General features: G+C 38.5%; 1 protein-coding gene across 3 annotated transcripts in view; it reads right to left on the bottom strand.

The window, feature by feature from the left end:
• Positions 1 to 1,329: 1,329 nt before the first annotated feature.
• The window catches only part of LOC134796286 (protein halfway), a 35,407-nt gene continuing 11,068 nt past the window's right edge, over positions 1,330 to 25,668 (bottom strand). The window contains exons 2-11 of one of the 3 annotated variants that reach the window (XM_063768353.1): positions 10,056 to 10,160; positions 9,427 to 9,610; positions 6,482 to 6,607; positions 5,646 to 5,843; positions 4,685 to 4,860; positions 3,797 to 3,919; positions 3,298 to 3,354; positions 2,718 to 2,876; positions 2,425 to 2,535; positions 1,333 to 1,692 (exon numbers count right to left, since the gene is read on the bottom strand). In XM_063768353.1, the coding sequence (XP_063624423.1) occupies positions 1,414 to 1,692; positions 2,425 to 2,535; positions 2,718 to 2,876; positions 3,298 to 3,354; positions 3,797 to 3,919; positions 4,685 to 4,860; positions 5,646 to 5,843; positions 6,482 to 6,607; positions 9,427 to 9,610; positions 10,056 to 10,160 (1,518 nt within the window). In that variant the 3' untranslated portion in view covers positions 1,333 to 1,413. The other 2 variants (XM_063768352.1, XM_063768354.1) reach the window with 2 other exon arrangements.

A 25,668-nucleotide genomic window follows, 5' to 3' on the forward strand; every position in this document is an offset into this window, starting at 1 on the left:
TCATAATTAATGTCAAATTTCTATGAAAATATGACGTAGTGACACTCCCTCACTTTGTCTATTCAAGTTAGCTTAAGGTGGTATTCCATCTATCCAATTTCTTGGTCCAATGTGTATTTGCGTCTCACATTTTGCTGAATGAGAGAGTGAGACGCAATGACATTAGACAGGTGGAATTCTGAGACGGACACTAACTGACCATTGGCGGTAAATATTTGTAATAAAATAAGATTTACGATTAATCAGTTAACAACATGTAGGTACAGTCGACGTCCAAGATTTTGAGACACTTTTGCACCTTACTCCTTCGTAATAAGGCGAAACATAACTTATGAACATAACTTTGACGTCGACTGTATGATGATATTGATGATACAAGACTCATTGGCATAAAAGTCACATTACTAGTTACACCCAAAAAAAACATTTACCGTGGCAAAAAACTCAACTTAAATGACACATTTTTAACATCGTCTTTTCATATATTCCTACAGGTATAGTGAATAAATATTTCCATGGCAAGTCTTCGCCGCATGGACATAAGATTCAAATTCGTTGGGCCCGTGGAAAAGTTTTATTCAGTATAGGTGCATGATTGTGTCCCATCGTATTTTCTCGGAAACGTTCGTATTTGACATGCTACTTCAGTCAACCTCAGTACTTTTTTTATACCGAGACTGACAGAAATAGCAAGACACGTTCGTACGTTTCCGTGAAAATACGATGGAAAATAATTATGCACTACATCCGTATGTACCTACTTGTATAAATTCAGCTTTTCATAAAGCTACACTTGATTAAAAATATACGCATTTTTCATATAGTATTACAACGATTTTAACAACACATAATTTACATATTCGACACAAATTTACACATAACTAATACACATAAGATCTATAATGTGCTATATCTAGCTGCAACATAAAGCCATGTATTTAGCCCCTAAAGCAGTCATAAGTCCATGAAATACACAAAAAAATAAACAATCAAAAGTTCAATATTCAGCATTTGTTTATCAAAACACATATTAAACACAGCATCTAAAATCATCATTAAACAATCCATGAAACCTATTAAATGGTGTCAAAAAATAAACATAAGTCCATCACAGTGCACTTGTCTTTCACAAATGAGATACTGTCCTGTTTTTGAGATACTACCCAAATAACTTCATTGTACTCTGTCGCACTCTAACATTATAAAAGTCATTCACTCACACTTAACTGCTTCATTCCAATTTGTACGCCGCGAAGTTACGTCCGAAATGACAATCAAAATTAAATTCTATGTTTCAATTTTCAATCTCGTTTTTTGACTGGCAAATTTAAACTTCTGAGACTCCAGACTAAAACGCATGGACCTGCCACGCGCGAGCCAATCACATCGCACCAATATCCACCAATCAGCGCGTCACTCACACAGCCAATCACAGGGCAGACGCGGCATCTTATTAGCCGGCCACGGCAAGTAGCCTGCCGTCTTGAATATCCAGTAATCATAAGATACTTTACTAATTAGAAGCACTAGAATTAAGACTTCTAGAGTGATAATGTAGTAGATGTAGTCGGTCCAGTCTCTCGGAGTGTGGCAGACTTGGAATTCTTTAAGTTCTACAACTGGGCCCATGTTGTCTTCGCAGTAAAGCTCTTTGTAGTCGAGGATGGTTTTTGAGACTTCTATTAGCCATGGCTGAAATGAAACAAAAACTGTAGTATTTAGGGTAGTATTTACTTACATAGATTAGTTAGGTGCCATCACGCTCCGCGATTGTTGCGCCATTTAGGGTTCTAGCTAAATTGGTTGTTCAATATTTTATGCTATAGAATTTCCAAATTAACAAGAACCCTAAATGACATAACAATCCCGTGTGGTGACTACAAAGACTAGGAATCCTAGACGGAGTTTAGAGCAATTATTTAATAAAACCGATGCTGCCAAAAATACTGGGGTGCGGGGGACGAGGTGAGCGAGGTCCCGTGCCGTGATTGGTCCGTTCAACGACACGGGCGTCACACAAAGACACTTCCGACTCGAAAATGGAGTAAAACTACCGTATATTGTGGCAGAGGGGGTAGAGCTACTATGCTCAGTCTGGAGGATGTCTTGTCTGTGGGTGACTTACTTATTGTGAAGGAATATGATTTCTTTACTACTTCGTATGCCTTCACAGTGACTAAAATCTGATATCCTTAGCGAGTTTCCTATTGATTCTGAAGATTTAAGTTACAAATAAAGACCAAGCGGAAAAATTTGGTCTTATTAGGAAAAATTAGGGACAGTTCCGGTTTCCTCACTTTGTTTTACTTTACCAAAGGGTTGCTGATGATAGATACGCTAAAAAACTTCGTATGAAAATTCTCGAAAGTCACCAGACCGTGTTGTCTCTGTCACACATTACTAAATAGAAAGAGATGCACTCACTTTGATGACTTTCTCTGTGTTACAGTCGCAGTGTATGTAGTTGCCGCCGATGAGGAACGTGTTGTAGGACCCCGGGTTGTCGAACATGTTCGACAGCATGTACGTGTGGATCTGTAAGAACAAATGATTAGAACAGCATGAAGTTGTCAGCGAACGTGGTCCCCTCTAAAGCACCAATATTCTCTATATCATTGTGTTCTGCTATGAGTTGCTTACATCTAAAATGAACCTTACCACAAGATAGTAAGACTCACATTCTAAAATGTACCTTAACTGTAAGCAATAAGACTTACATTCTTCAGCTTGTTGTGCGTGATTGAGAACAGCATGAAGTTGTCAGCAAAATTGGTCCCCTCCAAAGGACCAATATTCTCTATATCGTTGTGGTCTGCTATGAGTATCTTGAGAAGCTCGTATGACGGGTCGTCCCCTACCGCTTCTAGGCTCGTTATCTGAAAAAGACAACACCATCATCATAAATCTCATAATATCCATTAAATTTCTTGTTCAAAATGGGTAATAGGGTTGCGTAGTGTTTTTTTTTGCATTTCGCTCCCGTGGGTATCACCGGGACACCAAGCTTCAAACGGGAACATGCGGGGACGGGAACGTATGGCAACCCTATCTAAACGCATGTAGCAAAGGTATACTGGCACTAATCACACTAATCAAGTAATCACTGTTGAAACAGGCGCTTATTGCGTTGAAAATAGCTTACTCGTAACAGTACAATCTGACTGCCCGAGGTGTGTATACCATTTTTCTATTCAACGGAGTCAGAAAGCAGCAACTTCGTTTAGCGCAGCAGCCCGAAAATTGACGTGACGCACAGACAACAGAAAAAGTATCACGCCTGGTTCTAATCAAACTTACGTTATTATAAGACACGTTCAGCTTCCAAGTATTCGGCGGCAGATCCGTCGGCATAACCTTCAGGTGCCGCTGCGTGCAGTCCACCGTCACCATGTACTCTAGATGCTGTTCCAGTCTCCTTGAAGTGCAATTTATAGCTAGAACTCACATTATTATAAGACACGTTCAGCTTCCAAGTGTTCGGCGGCAGATCCGTCGGCATGACCTTCAGGTGCCGCTGCGTGCAGTCCACCGTCACCATGTACTCCAGATGTGTTCCAGTCTCCAGGAAGTGCAGTTTAAAGCTACAACTCACATTATTATAAGACACGTTCAGCTTCCAAGTGTTCGGCGGCAGATCCGTCGGCATGACCTTCAGGTGCCGCTGCGTGCAGTCCACCGTCACCATGTACTCCAGATGTGTTCCAGTCTCCAGGAAGTGCAGTTTAAAGCTACAACTCACATTATTATAAGACACGTTCAGCTTCCAAGTGTTCGGCGGCAGATCCGTCGGCATGACCTTCAGGTGCCGCTGCGTGCAGTCCACCGTCACCATGTACTCCAGATGCATCAGTTCCAGTCTGTCCAGGAAGCAAGTGCAGTTCGCGTCCAAAGGCTTGATGTTGCGGCAGATGTTAGTTAGCTAGGGAATAGATTAGTGATTCCGTTTCAAAAGATCTAAGGGCCTAGCTAAAATGACAATCGATTATCGGTTTGTCAAAATAGTTATTTGTTTTACAAGGCGGCAAAGTTGTTGTTTAACCTCTCGTGCTGATAGAGATATTAGTAGGTACCAGAGCAAGCGAAATACTCCAAATATGTACCACGAGCGTAGCGAGTGTTTCGAAAAATGGTATCTTGAGCATTGCGTTTCAAGGCACGAGGGTTAAAGACATTTTGCCACGGAGTGAAACACACACAATCTTTCACCACACCAACACAAGGAAAATCCTAACTGTAAAATATTAAACAAAATCAAAGCAAATCAATGAATATTTATCATTCAAAATCATAATTTAAAAGTCAATTCTACCAGCTAACATAAGGAAACAACTCAAAATTTCATTAGGTACTTTGCCTCACATGTGGCTAAAATGCAACTTTCTTATCAGTTTTTCAACAATCAAGAGAGCCTTTACCAGTTGGTTTAGTGAAAAGACCATGGTAACAAGTAAGACCATGGTAACAAGTAAGACCATGGTAACAAGTAAGACCATGGTAACAAGTAAGACCATGGTAACAAGTAAGACCACGGTAACAAGTAAGACCATGGTAACAAGTAAGACCACGGTAACAAGTAAGACCATGGTAACAAGTAAGACCATGGTAACAAGTAAGACCATGGTGACAAGTAAGACCATGGTAACAAGTAACAATAAAAAGGCTACCTATTCACCCATTTACCTACCTCTTTTTGAACTTTAAGATGGTCAATTTGCAGAAACGACTTCTCTTGGAACCACTGCCTGTCGTTGAAGCGTATGTCGCGCACACAATACGTTTTGTTGTAGTTCAGGAACGTCACGAGGGAATTGTTGCTGTCCATGGCCATTTGGAACTCTTTGCACGGCATGTGGTTGTTCCCTGAAATCAAATAAACATTTGTAAACAAGGACCTTATGACTCATTCCAGTTACACAGCCGGGGCATTCGCCGAAGTTCCTTATACCAAATGTACACACTCGTCGAGAGCCTCTCGCCGAGAGTCTCGGCACCGCTCCGATCCAATCGGACAACCGTGAGACGAAACGAGGAAGAGCGAGACGAGAAGGGAGCAGCAGTACACACTCGTTCTCGGCCTGTCTCGGGGTCTCTCGACGAGTGTATACAGCCCGCATCAGAAACCGCCATTCGTGCTCGTTGTTAATTTTGGTTCCAATGTGTGGGGATAGACAAAGCCACAGAATTTTAAGTTCTTTGTAGTGAGCAAATCAACAGATTTTTAATTAGATTGGGAGGACAGCGTCAAAATTGGATGTACTTAACTGATAAGTACCCTGTCGATAGTAGATAGACCCAGTCATTGCGTGGTGACGTTAAGATATATCAAATGTTGTTTACGAGTAGGCACATTTATTTAGACCACTTCATTCAGTTACCGGACTTTATTCGATTCCCCCGTTGTCACCTCAAGGCGTGATTTCCGTGATAATAAGATATGTCCTTTCCTAGAACTCAAATTATTGTATACCAAATCTATCTAAATCGCTTTAGTAGTTTACGCGTAAAAATGTAACAGATAAAACAGATACCTACTTGCACATTTACAGTAGTAGAGATTTTGTACCGTAACTATGAATTATAAGAGAAATATAAAACAGAGATGTTCTATTCATCTCACTTCTCCTTTTAGTCCCCTTAACTCTCACCTGACATGTCTATGAAAATCTTCCGATTACTTTGCACCAGGCTAAGCGGGAACTCCGTGAGGTTGTTCGCCGACGCGTCCAACACGGTGAGGTTGAAGAGGTAGGCGAACGGCCGCAGGGTGGTCGGCAGTTTGGCCGTCGTGAGGTTGTTGTTTGAGATGTTGAGGCAGGCTATTGAGGAGTGTTTTGGGAACTGACCTGTAAGGAATAAATTTGTTTTATAAAACGACTGTTTAGATTTTGTAGGTACCTTCACGAAATTATTCTTCACGTCTAGATACATATGTATTACAGAGCACAACAGCTTATTTCACTTACCACCGTCGTTCGTGGCTTCATATTCCTTTTCACGGGCTGCGGTATGCGTGGAATAAAATGTGATCCATAAATATTATGTTTTTGCATAATGCAAATGCTTTCTACACTGTCCGAAAAATAATTATAGCTAGTATTGTATGTCCGAAAAATAATTCTAGCTAGTATTGTATAGCAGTAACTGACAGAATAATTATTCTGATACGAGTAAGAACCGTTTTGATCGATCGACTGATACCTCTTGACAGATGATTAATGTTGTTTTGGGTGGTATTCCACCTGTCCACTTTCTTGGTCCAATGAGCATTTCGTCTCACTCTCTCATTATACAAAATGTGAGACGCAAATACACATTGGACCAAGAAATACTTACCACCCTTAGCTTTGATAACTTACCAACAATCTGTCCGATGTACCCGTCAGTAAGCGCCATGGACGCCAGTCGTCGGAACACGGACTGAGACAGGTCCAACTCCGTGATGATGGCGTTCATGACGTGATGTTCTGTTTTGGTGACTTACCAACAATCTGTCCGATGTTGCCGTCAGTAAGCGCCATGGACGCCAGTCGTCGGAACACGGACTGTGAAAGGTCGAGCTCCGTTATGGTGGCATTCAGGACGTGGAGATTTGTAATGTTCTGTTTCACTGTAACAGGAGAAATTGTTGGTAAATGTGGTGTAAAACCGGTCAAGTGCGAGTCGGACTCGCGTGCCAAGGGTTTCGTACATTACTCAATTTTTAACAATGTACCTATTTTTTTAAGTAATTAAGTCCGACTCACGCTTGACTGCACATTTCTAATAGGTTTTCCAGTCATTTATAGGTAAAGAACTATTTTTGTATTTTTTCACAATTGTAGACCCAGTAGTATCGGAGACAAAGGGGGGGAATGGTCGGACAGACAGACAGACGCACGAGTGATCCTATAAGGGTTCCGTTTTATCTTTTTAAGGTACGGAACCCTAAAAATCATAATTTGATGATGTGTGTGTGTAAATATTTTATTAGTATTTACGCTATAATTACGCTCGCTAAATCGACACGTACGGTGGCCTCCTGAATTTTCAGGAGGCCACCGTGCATGTTGAGCAGATAAAACAGTCCATATATTTTGGAGTTTATTACAGTAAGTTCCCAAAAGTTATACGCATTATCTTACGTGTGCACTTGTTAGCGTATTTTTGTCTGACCGTAAAACCATCAGCTAATACATTATAACTAGAGTCGGACCACGCTAAGTTTTCATGCCAAATGCTATGCTACGTCAAGTATAGAGCTTTTAGCTTTAGGGACATATACGGATTCTTAATGCCAAGTTTGTGCAAAGTTAGCTTGGCCAAAGTCTAAGTACGGAGTCGCGTACATTTAGTGCATCTACTTACAGGTTTCAATTATTTAAAAGTCTAACTGTGTACGAGTTTCGAATACAGTACGTCCGTTCTTGTAATGCTAATACAAGTGCTAGTTATATTGTTTATATAACATTACACCAATACCTAGCTACGCACAATTAGCACTACTAGACACTAGGTACTAGTAAGTTCTATTTAAGTATGTTCAATACACCTCTACCGTTATTTGCGATGTAATCGTCCTTTATTCGGGTCAAACAGATCACTGTGTTATGTCTTTCCTGTAGACATACACAAGAGTTAAGGGCTATAAAGGTTAATTTTCTTATTTAACCCTTATCCACGTGAAAAGGTCCTCCTTTTATTTAGAGAACTATGATAAAATCATTGCTTACACGCCCACAAGCTGTTAACTATAGCCCACAGGAGAGAAAAATGTGCTGTTCGCGATAACACACTAGTTTTCTCTCCTGTGGGCAATAGTTAACAGCTTGTGGGCATGTAAGCAATGATTTTATCATAGTTCTCTAAATAAAAGGAGGACCTTTTCACGTGGATAAGGGTTAAATAAGAAAATTAACCTTTATAGCCCTTAACTCTTGTGTATGTCTACAGGAAAGACATAACACAGTGATCTGTTTGACCCATTCAGTTTGTTTAGCAAAATTATGATAACATTGTTTTTCCTTGTATTTCCTGCATTAAATACCTACATTATACTGCAGATGCTTCCTAGAAAAGAGGACTAATAAGTAGGTACGTATAGTCCGTTTTCCTTAAGAAGCTGTTTGTATTTTTTTGTTTTCGTCTTTGAAACAAGTATATGTACTGTTGCAAGATAGGGATGTTTAATTTATAGTTCCCTAGGTACCTACTAGGTAAATACTTATTAAGTATTAAGTTCTTGTGGGAGCCCTCTGAACCTATTGCGTCTTAAGTCATTTTAATAATTACTCATCCAACCACAATAACAGTACAAAAACGTCATAACAGCCAACAACCCCATGCCTCATACAACCTTCTCTTAACAGGACAATATTCGGTCGTCAGCCTGACCCAGTTTACTCGATTTCCTCAGACACAAATATTGGTTTTGTCTTTATCGTCTGTTTAGTAATGAACAGAGACAACACAAACATGTGGCATTCGGAGATAAACAACCGTTGTATTGTACCTACCGGTCGTTACATACAGATGGACAACAGTAGGTACTGTTGTAATGTTGTAAACAAGATGTCTATGATTACATTATTATAATGTAACCTCTGCCCGCGACTTCGTCCACGTGAGAGTGTCGAAGATACCGGATAGAAGTAAAATGTATGTGTATTTATTTATTCATTTAAGAAATTAATGTAAAAAGGCGTAGGTACCTACTCCATGCCACAGACACATGCACACTCTATATCTGTCTTTCTCATAGGGGTCACCCAATATCGGATTGGCACTTCCTATAATTTCAGTCATATCTGACCCCTCCGTTAAACTGTCCACATCGCATCGCAGAGGTAGGATCCACGGTGTTACAGCGGATATCCTTGATGACACATAAGAATGTGGAAAAAAAATTACTTACTCTTTCAGCGTGAAACTGCCCAAATCACAATAGAACACAGAAGTTAAATCCACGGTGTCACAGTAGTAAGGACCACGGTGCCACAGCGCAGTTCTTTGGCGGTGGAAAACCAGATAGAGAAGAAAAAAGAGTTAGATTAGACTTACTCGTACTGTACGCAGTCGAGGCCTATTTTAGCGTGAAACTATCCACAACACAGCATAACGAAATATAAATAAATTCTAGACTAGTATTTTTTATAAAAAAAAATATGTTTGACGATCTTTTTGTGAAATTCTTAGTATTAAATTTGATCTGTATAATAATCCAATATTACTAATGTAAAACGTTCATAAGTGCTTGTTGCTAGGCTACATGAATATAAATCATATTTGACTTTGACTAACGTAGATGCAGGATCCACGGTTTCCCAGCGCAGCTCCTTGGCGGGACACTGAGAACTGCGTCCGTGCAGGTTGAAACAGATCCCCAGTTTCATATAGGGCTTGGGATTTGGGATGTATGGGGGAGATGTGGCTAAGAAAGTAAAGACTTACTGTATGCAGTGAGGCCTTCTTTTAGCGTGAAACTGTCCACGTCGCAGCAGAACACAGAGGTAGGGTCCACGGTGTCACAGCGCAGCTCCTTGGTGGGGCACTGGGAACGGTCCAGGTGGAAACACTTCCCCAGTTTCATGTTGGGCTTGGGGTATATGGGTGCTGGTGTGGATGCTGGTACTGGCTGGAAATTAAGTTATGAGAATAATTCAGGATCAATAATATATTTGTCCAGGTCTCGTTAGTGATGAGCGCACGATAGGCGTGGCTTTCAAAGGGTATAGTGATAATAATGATCACAAAGTATAATGTGACCGAAAAAGAAATAGTTACTTATACATTTACCCCCGTCTTGGATATGTGAAGATCGAACGCGGGAAGGAAAAAAATCCAGTAGGTACACTGCAGCCACTCGATCAAGAGGGCTGCATGCTAGTGTCTACCAGCCCGGCTAGCACATGATTGGCGCGACAGTATCTCGCCCGCGAGATAGACTACCCGTCCCTCTTTAATTAATACAGTTAGAAAAAGACGGGTAGTCTATCTCACGGGCGAGATACTATCGCGCGGCGCGCCCTCCTGTGCTAGGCCTACAGATGGTCCATATTTTGGAGACCAATAGAACTGACCTCTGGACTCCTGTACTTCTGTGCCGCTTGCTCCAGCTCGTCCACTCTCATCTCTATCGTCGGCATGTGTCCCAGCAGGTACACCACGAAGCACCATAGCGCCGCCTGTAGACAATAATTAACAAAGTTAAGTAAATAAATTATAGTATGGGACAATCTGACACAAATCGTCCACAGTGAGCTCAATAAGGCTTGTCTTGTGGGTACAAGCAGCAACACTCTTAACTGTACTTTGGGGAACTAAGTAGGGTGAGTAAAAGACTCCGTTGACTGGTAATCTTATACTAATAATCATGATGATGTATAATGGTAATTGTACATCGGTGGACCTTATTACAAAAGGCATAAGGTCCACCGATAGACAGTTAAGTGTGTGGGCGGTGGTAGGTACGAACTACATAGATACAAGGGAAACTAAGGAAGGGAGTCATCTCATAGGATCTGTGATAAACACAGAAATAAATTGCCGTACCGTAAAATGGGGTGAGTTGGGTGAAATTTGACTTTCAAACCTCGATAAAATTTTATTTTTACATGTGAAAACTGAATGGTGTATATATAATAAGTGGTTCGGACGTTTGTATTTTAGTTTGTATTTTATTTTGGGTAGTTTCATTTCATAACTTTGACGATAAAGAGGAAAACCCACCTCATCCCGTAGTGCCTCGTATTTGGGGTGATAGGGTTTTTCATACAAAGGTGATTTTGGAAGATTGTTGGATCGATTTTTTTTATTATGAATATTACTATAGCTCCATTTTAAATTGGAATTATTTTTCTAGCCTTAAAAACCCACCTCACCCCCCTCTCAATCCTTCTCTCCCCATTCATAACCCATAGCTCCCCGCGAAACCTACTCACCCCGTTTTACGGTACCAGGATTTGGACCCGGGACATCCTGGTTCGTAGGCAGGGTCTCTACCGACTAGGCTAGGAGGCAAGAAGAAAAGAAAAGATTATTTTAAGTTTCTGACAAAAATGCCCACTTTTATATCGGCTGTACTTTGGCACTCGAAAGATTTGGACTCGTCAAATCAATGACATGATATGTGAAACGATGCGTATTCGTTCGAAAAGAGTAATTTTTTTTTTCTTCATTAACTTTTTCCTTAATGGGCAAGTCTCTCGGACATTTACACCACAAGCCTACCTAAGTAGAGTATTAGCCTATAAGAAAATTCTGCAGCGATTGCACTGCGTGGGCTATCAAAATCGCTGCAGACTTTTCTTGGTCTAACTCTACCTATATTTCTTAATTTTGTATGTAATTTTGACTGTACAGTGTTTATTACTTCATAATAATTTTATTAGTTCACCAATTCCCCGGAAGATGTCTCTGTCTGTAGAATAGAACGCGCTATCGTTTGGTTGTCGTGGTTTAGGTACCTAGCTGCGTTTTAATTTATAGAAGTAAAAAAAATGATATATTTTTGGATTCGTTCTTATTAATTCCAGTAGGAACGAATATTGAGCATATGAAATGTGTGGGGTAGGTACCTGGTAAGGCAATACAAACAGAATATTTAGATAATAAAATTAATAAATAAGTAGTACTACTTATAGTGCTAGCGGTACGCCAAAAAACGGTGTAAATTGTGTTAATTGAATACTTAATAGCATGAAAATTAGTACGATTGATCTTTAGGACACCCGTAGAACCAAAACAAGTATGAGTTGAACTCGCCCACCGAGGTTTCCGTACTTTTCAGTATTTGTTGTTAGAAGAGAAATAAATCATCTGTGAAAATTTCAACTGCTCGACAGTGGAAATCACGGCTCATGAGATACAGCCTGGTGACAGACAGACGGACAGTGGAGTCTTAGTAATAAGGTCCCGTTTTTTGCGCTTTGGGTACGGAACCCTAAAAAGGAGCGGAGTTATGACGTCATCTTTTTTGTATAGGATTTTTTTTTTCTTCAGAAGCCTTTCGCTTGGAGTCAAATGAAATGGCTTAAAGCCGATTCTAAAAATATATCACATCATTAATGATTCTAAAATAGGTACCTATTCCAAATCTTTTAGAACACAGGAAAGGCAAATAAAACTTTAAAAAATATAAACAACTTCTTAATGCTGAAAGATGCTTCCATACACATGACACACAGGAGATACAGGATAGGTAAGTATGTATGTAAATTTGTAAATAGAAGTTGAATCTAGACGAATTGAAACAAAATATTATTTATCAACGTCTCGCATCCGTAATAAATTCTTGGTATGAATTTATTCGATTCCCAGTTGGCATTAGAATTACATCTAGTTCTAGACATATCGGAGTAAACACGGAGGCCAGTTCGAACGAACATTCCTATATCAATAGGACGTCGTTTTGCTGTCATTCGCGCGTGCAATTCGCTTTTACCTTCTTCATACTTAGGGCATACTGAAAATTCCTGGAACTGGCCACTTAGAAAAAATAAGTCATCTCATATATCAGAATCCAGAAACTATCAGTATTGCCCACGTTCATGTATTGGTCCCTGGTTGGTATAAGTCCCCAATCCGCATTAGGCTAGCGTGGGGACTATGGGGCTATTCATAAATTGCGTCATTTCAAATTAGGGGGGGGGTCTGGACATCGGATGATGTTAGCATGACGTAGGAGGAAACGAGGTCATTTGAAGCATGATTTTTGGATGATTTTAGGGGAGGGGGGGTCAATAGGGGGGGGCCCTATAACCCTAGCTCTCTCGCGCATGAGAGGCCTGTGCCCAGCAGTGGGACGGATATAGGCTGAAATTATTACCTATTAAATGTTGATGTTTGATGTATACATGTATTGGAGCGAAGCGAACGAGACGCATGGGCGAATGATAAGAAAATGACATCATATTGACATCAAAATGTAAATTCGAATTGGCAACACGATAAAACACCAGTAAAAATAACCACAGCGTAAACAGTCAGGTGAAGGTTTGTAATAAATATCGTCTCTAAAAATACGTGGGATTCGATTTAAGGTCGGGTCGGCGCGATTATAAAGAAGATGGAAAATAGTTATTATAATAATATGTATTTATTCAGATAACTAGACCTAAGTAACATAAAAGCCTGTTAGGAATTTATAGGCCTGAGTTATAATGTTGTATTAACTAGTACCTAGAGTAATAGGCAGAGACATCAAGTAGATACCTACGCATTGTATTTGTATTTAAGAGTTTTAAGACTTGTATTTTTTGCTATGGGGCTATTCATAAATTACGTCATTCCAAATTAGGGGGGGGGGGGTCTGGACATCGGATGACGGTAGCATGAAGTAGGAGGAAATGGGGTCATTTAAGCATGATTTTTGGATGATTATGGGGGGGGGGGTCAAAAATCGTCAAAAATCGATGACGTAATTTATGGACAGCCCCTATGCTACATCGCTTGTCCGGGATCACATTTCGTTGCTGCCCCAAGTAGCACAGATTAGCTGTATAGCAGCCGCATAATGAAGTACGAATACGCTTGAAGCTGGAATATAAAAGCTGCATAAGAGCTGTATAAGCGTCTTTTCAGCTTTTATAACTCTTAAATGGGCACAAATTAGGCAGCCATAAGTTCACATAGCTACTTAAGAGCGTTGTAGCAGCAATTTAACGGAATTATAAGGGGTAACAGAAGTTATAAGAGGTGTATATTGGCTGGGTAAGAGACCACCAGTTACCCTTTATTCAGCTAATATGTCACATGTGCGCCCTAATACCGGGAAAGATTGACGTTGGGCTGAATAAAAGATAATTAATAACATACTTTTACACCTCTGCCTTAAAAATCAGCTATTATATTTAGTATAGTGACGACGAACGCAGCAAAAACGTTAAGCGCAACGACACCATAAGTCATTTTGTTAAAGTGTTTAGTTAAATGTTTGTACATGATCTTTTATATATTAATGCGAGAAATATGTTTGGGAATGCAAGTTTATTGACATTATATATATGTATTATCTAAGAAAATTTCAGTGCGCCACAAAAATAATCAGTATTTATTTAAATTAATTATATAAATAAGCTATGTGTAAAAACTATTTCAGTGGTTTGGACAGAATTATGAGATAAAAAGTTAATAATACGTTATAGGAAGTACTAAACTAATGATTTAGGTTTAGAACTCATGCACAGAACCTTATTGTTACCCTTAAAAGTTGGAAAAGTAATTTCAATTTTGTAGGTTATATACAATAAAATGGCGATCAATGTTAAAAAGCAACGTGAACCGTTAATATTCTAATATGCAGCATACGACTGTTATATATCTGATAAAGATACTTAAGTGAACCACTATAAAGTCCAAGTCGTTATTTCGATACACTAGTGAACCTCTAAACAGTTATAAGGCATCTTGTGAACGTTTAAACAGCCGCTATGCAGACAGTCCCAATGCTAGTATAATAGGCTGCTTAGCAGTAACATGTTCACCGCTAAGCCGTATTATGCGCCACATGTGTTCGATTATACGTCTATTGGTTTCATAATAGTTCACTCGTTCTCCCTTATAATAAGTCAGCGAAATAAAAGCTGCTTTAGCGGTAAACATGTTCAGCGACGAGCTGTATTATGCGCCCCATGTGTTCCATTATACGTCTATTAATTGGCTTCATAATAGTTCATTCGTGCTTCCTTAAAAAGTCAGAATAATAAAAGCTGCTTAGCGGTAACCATGTTCAGCTATAAGCTGTATTATGCGCCCCATGTGTTCCATGTATACGTCTATTGGCTTCATATTAGTTCACTGGTGCTCCCTTAAAAGTCAGCGTAATAAAAGCTGCTTAGCGGTAAACATGTTCAGCGATAAGCTGTATTATGCGCCACGTGTGTTCCATTATACGTCTATTGGCTTCATAATAGTTCATTCGTGCTTCCTTAAAAGTCAGTGTAATAAAAGCTGCTTAGCGGTAAACATGTTAAGCGACAAGCTGTATTATGTGCCACATGTGTTCCATTATACGTCTATTAGCTTCATAATAGTTCACTTGTGCTCCCTTAATAAGTCAACGTAATAAAAGTTCACAATTACCTCCTTATACAGCACATGGCGTAATTTTATCCACTAAACAGACCTTATAACGGTTAAAGCATTTGATAACCCTTAAAGCTGTATAGGGTCGTAGCAAATATACCTTTATATCACTCCTTGCGTATTAATGGTAGTTTTCAGAGCCGTAATGCAGCTTTTAATCAGCCCTAAGCTATATAAATATCACTGAGATCTATTATACAGCTGTTGGACCACGAGTGTGCTCTTATAAGTGTCTTAATACGCACATAGCGTTAGATAGAACTAAAAGTGAGTAGTTATAGAGCTATCTGTGCTACTTGGGTGATCTCTTAATTGAAGGACGTGAGACGTGAGCTATTTAACTTTTTTTGCTTTGAATTATGTAGGTACGGTATCTATTTTATTTATCTGTATTATATTCGACGACCGGTCTGGGCTAGGGGCCTAGCCAAGCCGACAATCTTACATCGGCAAACAGCAAACGTAAAGTAATATATCAAGATGACAGGTGCGTAGAAAAGTCACGGGACTATTTCAAACACAGACCAACCCCAAGGCGCTGTTCTGTGATTTCAAAACATCATAAAAAAAAATTGTCATTTTCTATATATCAAAGTATGTATTTGTAGAGTCCGGAAGACTTGAACCATTTTATTTTAAAAAGTGCCAAAATCACATTATTTGTTATGCATGCTAAAAAATAAATATTTTGATTTACGAGTATGACACTTTTCTTTATATTATAGGTATAATTGTACAAACTGGGTTCAAGTCTCCCGGACTCCCCCTATATTATAAATATCGTTGTCTGAGTACCCACGCACATCTCTTGGTGAGCATCAGCTCACATAACAATCGTGTTGGTTAATTAATCATTTGTGTAAGAAAGTCAATCAATGTCAATCTTTAATTCATAGTTAGTTTTAATGTTTTTTTTAATTATTATTACCAATTATACACAATAAATAATAATTTTAAGAAAGTCATATATTTATATATAATTTTTAAGTTACTAATTTATAAAACACGACATTTTCGTTTTGCCTTACTACTTACTAGTTATGTCACATTTCAAACTGTTCGTTATCAGATGACAAAGCCGACGTCCCTGGTCTAAAGTTAACCAGGTCTGCCTTGCGTCCAGAGGAAGTGGCTATTGGATAATCGTCGCACGACTGGACGGCTCAATTGTCTTGTCGGACTTGTCGAGTGGCGTGTCTTGTTCAAACGATATTTTGGTTATTTTTCAAGACTTTATTTAAGCTGCCGTAATCCTGACTAACAAATGGGTAAAATACTTTTTAGTATGGGTTAAGGTTATGCGACTTTCCTGTGGACATCACCCCCTTAAAAATAATATTATAAAAGTCTTAGAAAAAAGTATTTAAAACGTTAACTTCCGTAATGTTTGTCCAATGATGAGATGTCAGTTTTCCCGAACGTATTCATCGATTTAGACGAAAAGTATGGAGATAGAGACCTGAGGAACAACATACATAATTAGAAACGTCAATATTGGGAAGTGGTAGTCACGATCGATTAGGCCCTTTGGTATAGTTATGAAAAACCGGTGACTTGAATATAATGATGACATTCATGTACCTATTACCTTATGCCTCGACATAATTTACAAACACGACTCTACAAAGATCATAAGTAATGATTCAATTGCACGACTGCTCTATATCCATCATATTCGTCATGTAGAATGATTGACATCAGGTTCATAGAACCAGACAACTGATGAGTTTGAATATGATAAATAAGCTTTAGATAGTATTGGAATATAGCCAGTTATTTCAGTTTAACGCAGCTGTTAGTAACATACAATGAAAATAGTGCAATAAAAACTCTGTTATAGCTTTATAGAGGAGAAAGTCCATCGTACTAATAGATGTTCTTCTTCAACCTAGCGTTTTCCCGGCCTAGCGCCTGGGTCCGCATTCTTGCTCAATCTTATCCACTTTGCCCGGTCTTCGGCGTCCTGAGGTGTGAGATTCTCTTCCCTGACCGCTATCACGACGTCCAGCCAGCGCTTCTTAGGCCTACTACGACCATCGTACTCCGACTTTGGCCACTCCCTAATTTGTATTTTTGGGCATCGTACTAATAGATACTACATCAAAATAAAGCAAGCTCTTTGCGATAACATATATGACATAATATTTTATCACCATAAACAAAGGAATGCTAAAAGACACGTAATGTATTTACGTTATCATGTGCTGTAGGGCTAATATGTTCGGCTCTTTATCGTTTGTCACCATGCCTGTCACTTTCTAACAAATATGTAAGTGCGAAAGTGACGCATGGCATGACAGGTGATAAAAATGCGACCATGATAGCGCTTCTGCTGGAATTCAACAGAAATTGACAATAATGTAATGTAGTAAGTAGGTATCACACTTTTTAAGGACAACCATGAATCGTTAGATACTTAAGTTATCTTTGCAGATGACTCTGCATTTAGATCCGAACTTTGCGCTTACACGATTAAAAAGTTAGCTCGATATCAAATCGAACTAAAAACACCACATGTCTTACACCGGAACATCACACCAATAAAATTGCTACAAGTGCTAATTCTATTTATATTAGTCGGCATGTTATTGCTCAGCAAACGTTTACTGCTAAATGTAGGTTGGAGCGAACCATATGTCGCAACATGTGGTGATGACCCGACGTAATCACATGCAAATGCAATTTATGTATGTTTGTAATTATTTAAACATTGAAGAACTTTAAGGAATTTGCGATTAGAGTCGAAGCGAGCCAATCTGCATGAACCCCTAGTGTATATTTTATTCCATAGCGTGACGAGCGTTCGCGTTTGCGTTATGTCTATTTTTGTATAGGATTTTGAACAGCGCGCCAAGCGGGACGTTTTGGAAACTGAAAATCCCATACAAAAACGCGTACATACGTCTCGTCACGCCATCGAATGAAATTTACACTGGGCGTATACAGATTGTGAAGTGAATAGCATTATTAGCAGACTTAGCATAGATGACTAGGATGGTTCAAGGAATTTGCGATTAGATAGAATAGTTAGAAGGTATTTATAAATAATTCTATTCTATAGAGAAATCGGCAGAAAACAGCGAAATCAGCAGCATTTACGCGAAGTAAATATTAATGAGAAACATGATCGTAAGAAAATTGTCTAATCCAAGTTACAAATTAAATAAATAAATATTATAGCACATTCGTACACAGATTGACTAAGATCCCACGGTAACCCCAAGGAGGCAATGTGTTATGGGTACTCAGACAATATATGTACCTATATAAATACTTAAATACACGGAAATGCACCCATGACTCAGGAATAAGTATCTGTGCTCATCACACAAATAAATGCCTTTACCGGGATCCCAACCCAGGAAATGATCTAATTTTCAGAATAAGTAATTCCCACTCGCATCATTAATTATAGTATACATACTTACTTAACTAGGTATGATGAAGTTAAAGCTATAGAGCTAAAATAATTCACGTTTAAATGTACATTACAATACAACGTCGACACCGCAACCAGATAAAAGGCTAAAAATAGACGGCAAATAATATAATATAAATATAGTGTCATGTCTGTATGTGTACCGTGAGATATCCCGCTGTATCTTATCGTGTGCTGAAATATTTGGCGTGGTAAGCCTGGAGCTTATGAGGCCCTACGTCATTGATAAAAATAGACGCTTCAAGTTAACATAATGTGTAATTATTTTAGGGATAGGTACCTACAGCTACAGTTTAGCGTCAAATTGAAGTCATAGAATGAATCATTTTGTGGCGGATTAGTTGTTATGTTCGAGGTAAAGCAATGAAACTTCAAGAGTTTTGTACTAAGACTTTGTATGGTAAAGTCAAAAATCCACTAATTATAGGTATTTGGGCCATTTTATTTAAAGTTGATCCCCTACACTTTTTTTTCAAATTTGGGATTTTTTATGTTATTTCTACTCAGAATCATGAGCTCTTTTGATCCTAATAGGAGAAAAAAAGTGTCCCAAACCATACAATATTCGATCTTTCCATTCCGTGGCCGCCATACAAAGTCTATAAAAAATGGCAACGGAATGGAAATAAAAACCTTGGGACACTTTTTTTCTCCTATTAGGATAGAAAGAGCTCGTGATTCTGAGTAAAAATAACATAAAATTTCACAAATTAAAAAAAAAGTGTGGAATAGAATAGAATAGAATAATAGAATAATATTTATATGAAAAAACCTTGTTGACAATAAATATATATATAGGGGACAACTTTAAATAAAATGGCCCATTTACTTGGAAACTAATGTTTTTTTAGGTCTAGGAACCAGTTCAAGTAGAAATGGCATGCTAGACGTTGCGAGGGATGACTAACTTAGTTACCTATGTATCATATATTGGTCTTGTAAAATGCATCCCGAAAATTATGAGAACCGGAAAGAAAAAGTAAAAAGGGGGGTCTGTAGCAGTAGCTGATGAGATGATGCAATTGACATGTAAGTATTATAGCTGAAGTGTGAGAGAAGTGCATACTTGAATGTTTACAAAAAGCTTCCCAGAAATATTCGAACGGAATAAAAACGCTCTAGCACGCACGGTTAGCGATATAATATATTTTACTGTTGATGACGATTTAAAGTGACGGTTTTATGTCTAGGTATCTGTCAAAAATGTTACACTAATGTGATATACTGTCAAGGGGTGGACAAGTCTATTTTTTGTCCCATGATTTACTATCCAGCTATTTAATTTGCCTACAGTGCCGTGTTGAAGAACTAAAAGCAATAACAGCGTACCTACAGCCTATAAAACTAGTTATTTCTTTACTAGGGGTATAGTTGTTATTTATATTTCAGTCATAGTGCTAATATTGATACCCGACCAAGCGATTGATTCCAAAGTAGAACCACAAGCGTAGTGATTGGTTTGAAAAGTGGAGTCTTGAGCGTTGCAAGAAATTGCAAAGCTCGACTTTCTACCTACCTAGTGAAACAAAATATTTTTCACCACAAAAACTTGAGGAAAATACTAACTGTAAAAATAAAATGCAACTATCCCATCAGTTATTGAAGAATAAAAGGAATCAGTTACTCTTAAAGGCCGCAATTAAAAATATGTGACACGCTCTTATGGCTCTACAAATAAGATCATGTCAGATATTTTTGCGGCCTTTGTTGTGTAAAATATTACTGCAAGTGACTGTGCACACGGTTATTCACAGAACAAATAGATAGGTACAGTCACGATCAGATATATCATCATGTAAGAATGTCCAATATATATTAATTTATTTTCCTGTTTTGTAAGTTTAAATATAATAGCGTGATAACTACCTATATACTTACCTACTTTTATTCCTACTTTATGTAATTACCTTCTTACATATTTAGATATTTACCTATTACGAGCATAGGTAAGTCATTTAACCTCAGCGACGACGACACGTGGTAAATAAACATTATAGGTTTATTATGCATTATTTGCATTAATAATCACAATACAATCCCGTGTTTGCAAAGCCGCGCTATTTATAACACGATACCTATCTTCACTATGCTATAGCCAGAGACTAGTAAGTTGAGAAGACTGACAACTGGCAGTCCACGCCACGGGCGCTATTATTATTTATTTGCAAATAGTAGGTAACTGTTATTGGCTGCTATTTATTCATAACTTCGGAAAATGCCATTAAATAAAAAGATGCCTTAAATGTTTACATTATTCTTTGTGCCTACGACAGCGGTCCCGGAAGTTCTTTTTTGTGTTTTCAAGTCATAAATAGCAGAAAAGTGTCACTTTTCATACGCACAAAGCTAAAATATTTTATACCTATACACAAAACAATAGTAACAAGGCAGGCATATTTGAAATATCAAGAACTCTTTAAACTAAAATGGTATAAACATGTCATAGATTATGTACACACCTCTGCAAAAGCGCATTCCCACTTTATAAATGCAATTCATTTTTAAAATCGGTACCAATGTATATTTTTTTATTAGTTGCATATGTGGAAGCATGTACCTACTGCTAAGTTGTCGCTATGGCGCCGATTTTCAGCGGACTCTGGAGGTTGTCAGTAGTCTCTATTTACTAGACTCTACTGTAATGTAATGCATTATGAATATTTCCATTAACGGCTTTGTTTATAGAAGGATGTTTCCATTGTAATCGCTCCCGGCTTTATCTGTGGTTTGTTTGCGTCGGTGACATGACTTGTTTTATCAATAATGGTTTCGTTAACTACAGATGATTTACGCAAAATAGACCAACTAAATCCGCGTATTCAAAATGAGTTTTTAACGCGGGGTGAAGGCACCATTTCTGTCTCAGTATGCCTACCGCGAACATCGAAGTTTGCAAATTGCGGGCATCTTTTCTCTTTTACTCCAATTAAGGCGTAGAGTGACTGAGAAAGATGCCCGCAATTTACAAACTTCGGTGTTCGCGGTAGGCTCCCAAACTACTGCCATCGAGCGCCAAACTACGTCGATTGAACATCATCATCGTCAGACCTTGGTTAAAAATCTACTGTTGATAGGCTTTTGCTGTTGACTGTACGTTGATAACATGTGTGGTTTGCCTGGAATGTCCATCTCATCATCGTAGAATGACAGACTTGGCAAACACATGTTCTGTAATCAATATTGTGAACCCAGATGGAGCTTATTGTAATTAAAATGAGACTGGTTACATAGTTGAGTATTTTGAAAATAGTTTCATGAAACGGACAGTTTTTGCCGCAATATAAACTCTATTTTTAAAGATACCTGGTATAGTCCTACTTACTTTAACTCATACTTACTTTAACTTTTATTTATTTTAAAAATATATTTTAATAATACTTTAATTATAAAAAATCATACTTACTTTAACTTTTATGTTTTTTATTTTTATTTATTTAAAGGTAAAGGTGTAGGTTTGAGGTATATCTAAGCCGTACCTACAGGCTGCACGGGAACGTGCTTTTTTTAGAAAAGTTAAAATGTATCGGCTAGCAGATTGAAACGAAAAGTCACGATCTTATAAATGATTGTTACTTCGCTAGGCCTTTCAGTACGTATGAGCAATAAAGAAAATCATTATCTTCTCTACCAAAGTACTAACGAAGACCCAGTATATCACAGTATATGCTCCACCATTATCATTATCACAAGTATTTATTTAATTTCGTAATGACAGACGTAATCTGTTATTCTCGAGATGACATTAGCAAAGCTTCTCAAACAGAGATTGCGTTATACTCAGACCTTGGTGCTGTTTGTCCGATACTGCCACGTAGGCCACTATTCAAATAAATAATTTTAGATATTTAAACTTTAAGCCTTAAGGGCCACTTGCACCATCCCACTAACCCGGGATTAACCCGTTAAACCGTTAACCTAGTGTCAAATTGTACTGGTAACCATGGCAACTCCAGGCTCCAATTTCACCACGGTGACAGGTGCGACAATTGTAAAACATCACTGTTGCTGACGTCACAGGCATCCATGGGCTACGGTTACCGCTTACCATCGGGCGGGCCGTATTCCTGTTTGCCACCATCATTGTATTATTTAAAAAAACTTTATTATATAGGAAAAAAACAGATATTTCTCTTGCTAAGTTTATGACAATTGTCACAAGAAACACTACAATTGTCACGAAATTCCGACATATAACTCATTACCTGTCAAGAATTACCTACAATTCTTCTAAATCTTGACAATTGTCAGAAACTTCGCAAAAGAAATATCTGTTTTTTTCCGATATAATAAAGTTTTTTTAAATAATACAATGATGGTGGCAAACAGGAATACGGCCCGCCCGATGGTAAGCGGTAACCGTAGCCCATGGATGCCTGTGACGTCAGCAACAGTGATTTTACAATTGTCGCACCTGTCACCGTGGTGAAATTGGGGCCAGGTTTAACCTTAATAGCATCGTTCTAAGCTTAATAGCATCGTCCGCAGACGTTTCTGCGAATCATTTTCAATTTGGTGTTTAATAGGTATTTGTGCAACAAGAGACCAAAGTTCGATATATGTTTCTGCTTATTTTGAGTCCCGTGCAAGCGAAATATTCTATAATCGCTCGCTACGATCGTGAATCTAATTTAGAATCTTGAGCGTAGCATAAGAGCGTAGCAAAAGCACAAATGTAGTAACTTTGATCTCGTGTTGCGATTTTGCTCACTGTTTTTAAGCAGCGAAGTATCCTTGTTCAAGCTGCTGAGGTGAAAATTAGTTTTAAAATCAGCCACGGGCGCAACAATATTGCAAAGGTTAGGAACCATTGTCCAGAATAATAAATTCGTTTTTCGCGCCGTCAAGCAGATTTAACGATTGTGTCAAACAATAAACAACAATCGTGACTCCATCATGTTCCTTGTAAAACATATTTTCTTGAGCATAAAACTTCCTAAAATAACTTTAGAGACTTTACGAATTGTTAATAGGTACCAAACTGCAATTACACGGTACCCAAATGATCAGTAAATAAATACCTACCTGTATCTAAGGCACCCTAAAAATCGGCTGATCTATAACTGTAACTACAAAGATTGAATTCAAGTAAAAAATACAGACCGATCATTGCAAAAAAATAGAAAGAGCCAGTACGCATCCATCGGAATGATAGAGTTTTTTGCTACGAAGTCTATCATTTCATCGATACCTACAAGTTTTGTTCAATTAGTCGTTTTTAGGATTCCGTAGGCCACTAGAAACTCTAAAAAATAGTGAAAGTAAAGCTTCGTAGACTTTCAATTAAACAGCGAAAATGATCGATTTTTGAGTTTTCACAAAAAGTCTTCCCTTTTTTGGTAAAAAAGCTCTTATGACGTCACAGGTTCTATGAATGTGCTTAATTTTGCTTATTATGTACTTACATAATACCCACTAATAGCTCCGTCCAAGGAAGGCAGCCTATTGTGACCGATGGGTAACCACGGAACCCTACACTGAGCATGGCCCGACAAGGTCTTGATCGGTGTTTATTGGGTGTTTTTTATCGCCTACAAGGACCGCCCGCGGCGCTCGCCGGGTGCCAACAAATACCTATTAAATAACGGCTATTGAAACTGCTCGGGACCAGTCCCTGTAAGTACAATACGTGACAATAATGCAGTGGGCAAGTAGGAAAGCGGACCCTGGCAAAGGCCGGGATAACGCTAGGTAGAAGAAGAAGAATGCAGTGGGCTCAGTTGGAGCCGTTAAAGTGCCGGACAATTGCTATATTTTAATGAGAGTTAAATTTTACACTTTACAGGGGGCCTAGCCGAAACGCATTTCGAAAAAAGATATCGCTAACGAATCGATAAAAAATGTATGGGAATGACAGGTACCGTAGATGAGTCTGTCGAAAAATATTAACGAATACAAAAATGTTAGCCAAGTTGCAATGTTGTAACGAAACGCAAAACATTCGTTACCGGAATTCGATATCTGCCATACATTGTCTAGCCAAGTAACACTTTTGACAAGCGAAATGGATTCGTTATCGCCTCCTAGGTGTCGACGCGTAGCGAGAGCTATCCCGTTGCAGATAACTTATCGAAGCACAAGAAAATGCCGTATAATAGTGTTTGTAAATTAAATTTTGTAGTAAAAAGCACACTTTAACATTATTGTGGGCGGCGAACAACGTCTAGACAAAGTCTCGCGTAGACGCAGGCACCGTCTGAAAAATCGCCTCTATTGAAACTGCTTAGGAAAGGACTGCTCTTAGCATTTATGCTACGGGGTCAGATCAAAGGATTGTGGGCCGTACGCAGCATTTTACCCAAAGGATCCAATGTGACCGAGGCGCTGAATACCTACCTATAGTTACAGTGTCATGGAAAAATGGATTATGCACCCACAAATGCAACATGAAACAACGTCCCTACAAGGTAAGAGTGAGTCAATAACTTATCCCTACTATACCTACTAATAAGTATATAAAATATGTTATTGATGCTAAAATAACTTCTTATGTCTTCCTGTTACGTCTTCAAATATAAACCGATGAACGGTGTAGATTAAATTTGGTACCCATATGCACACTGGCAAGCACTTGTTCTTAAATAGGAAAGTGAATTGAATGTGTAAAGGCAAAGGTATATAGGTAAAGGCTTTACAAATATGGATAAAGACTCGGGAACAAATGTTCTTCACACAAATAAATGCCCTTCCCGGGATGCAGAACCATCACCTTCATAGGCAAGGTCACTACCGACTAGCAATATTGTAGTGTCCTCCCATTTTCTTAAATTGATTTGAAAGGGACGAGACTACAGTGTTGCCACTTTTTAATTTCTACAATTTCTTGTCGGACTGTACAGTAAGCTCAAAAAGCCTTGTATTGTGGGTACTTAGATAACTATTTATAGATGGTCAAACCAATTTGTCAGTCAGTAAGAACCAGGAAAACTATACTCATACTTATCTTTTGGGTGCTAGTACTAGAATAAGACAAAGCTAGTATGATTCTCTCTGTCTTTGTTTGAAATGAGACAGTCCTTTGACAAACTATACTTAAATACATAGACAACACCCATTACTCAGGTACATCATCAGGTATCTGTGCTCATTACACAAACAAATTTTCTTACCGGGGATTCAAACTCAGGATTAATATCAGCTTAACCGGCAGGGTCACTAGTCACTACCCACTA

The sequence above is a fragment of the Cydia splendana genome, chromosome 13 (assembly GCF_910591565.1).
Source record: "Cydia splendana chromosome 13, ilCydSple1.2, whole genome shotgun sequence".
Lineage (NCBI taxonomy): Eukaryota > Metazoa > Arthropoda > Insecta > Lepidoptera > Tortricidae > Cydia > Cydia splendana.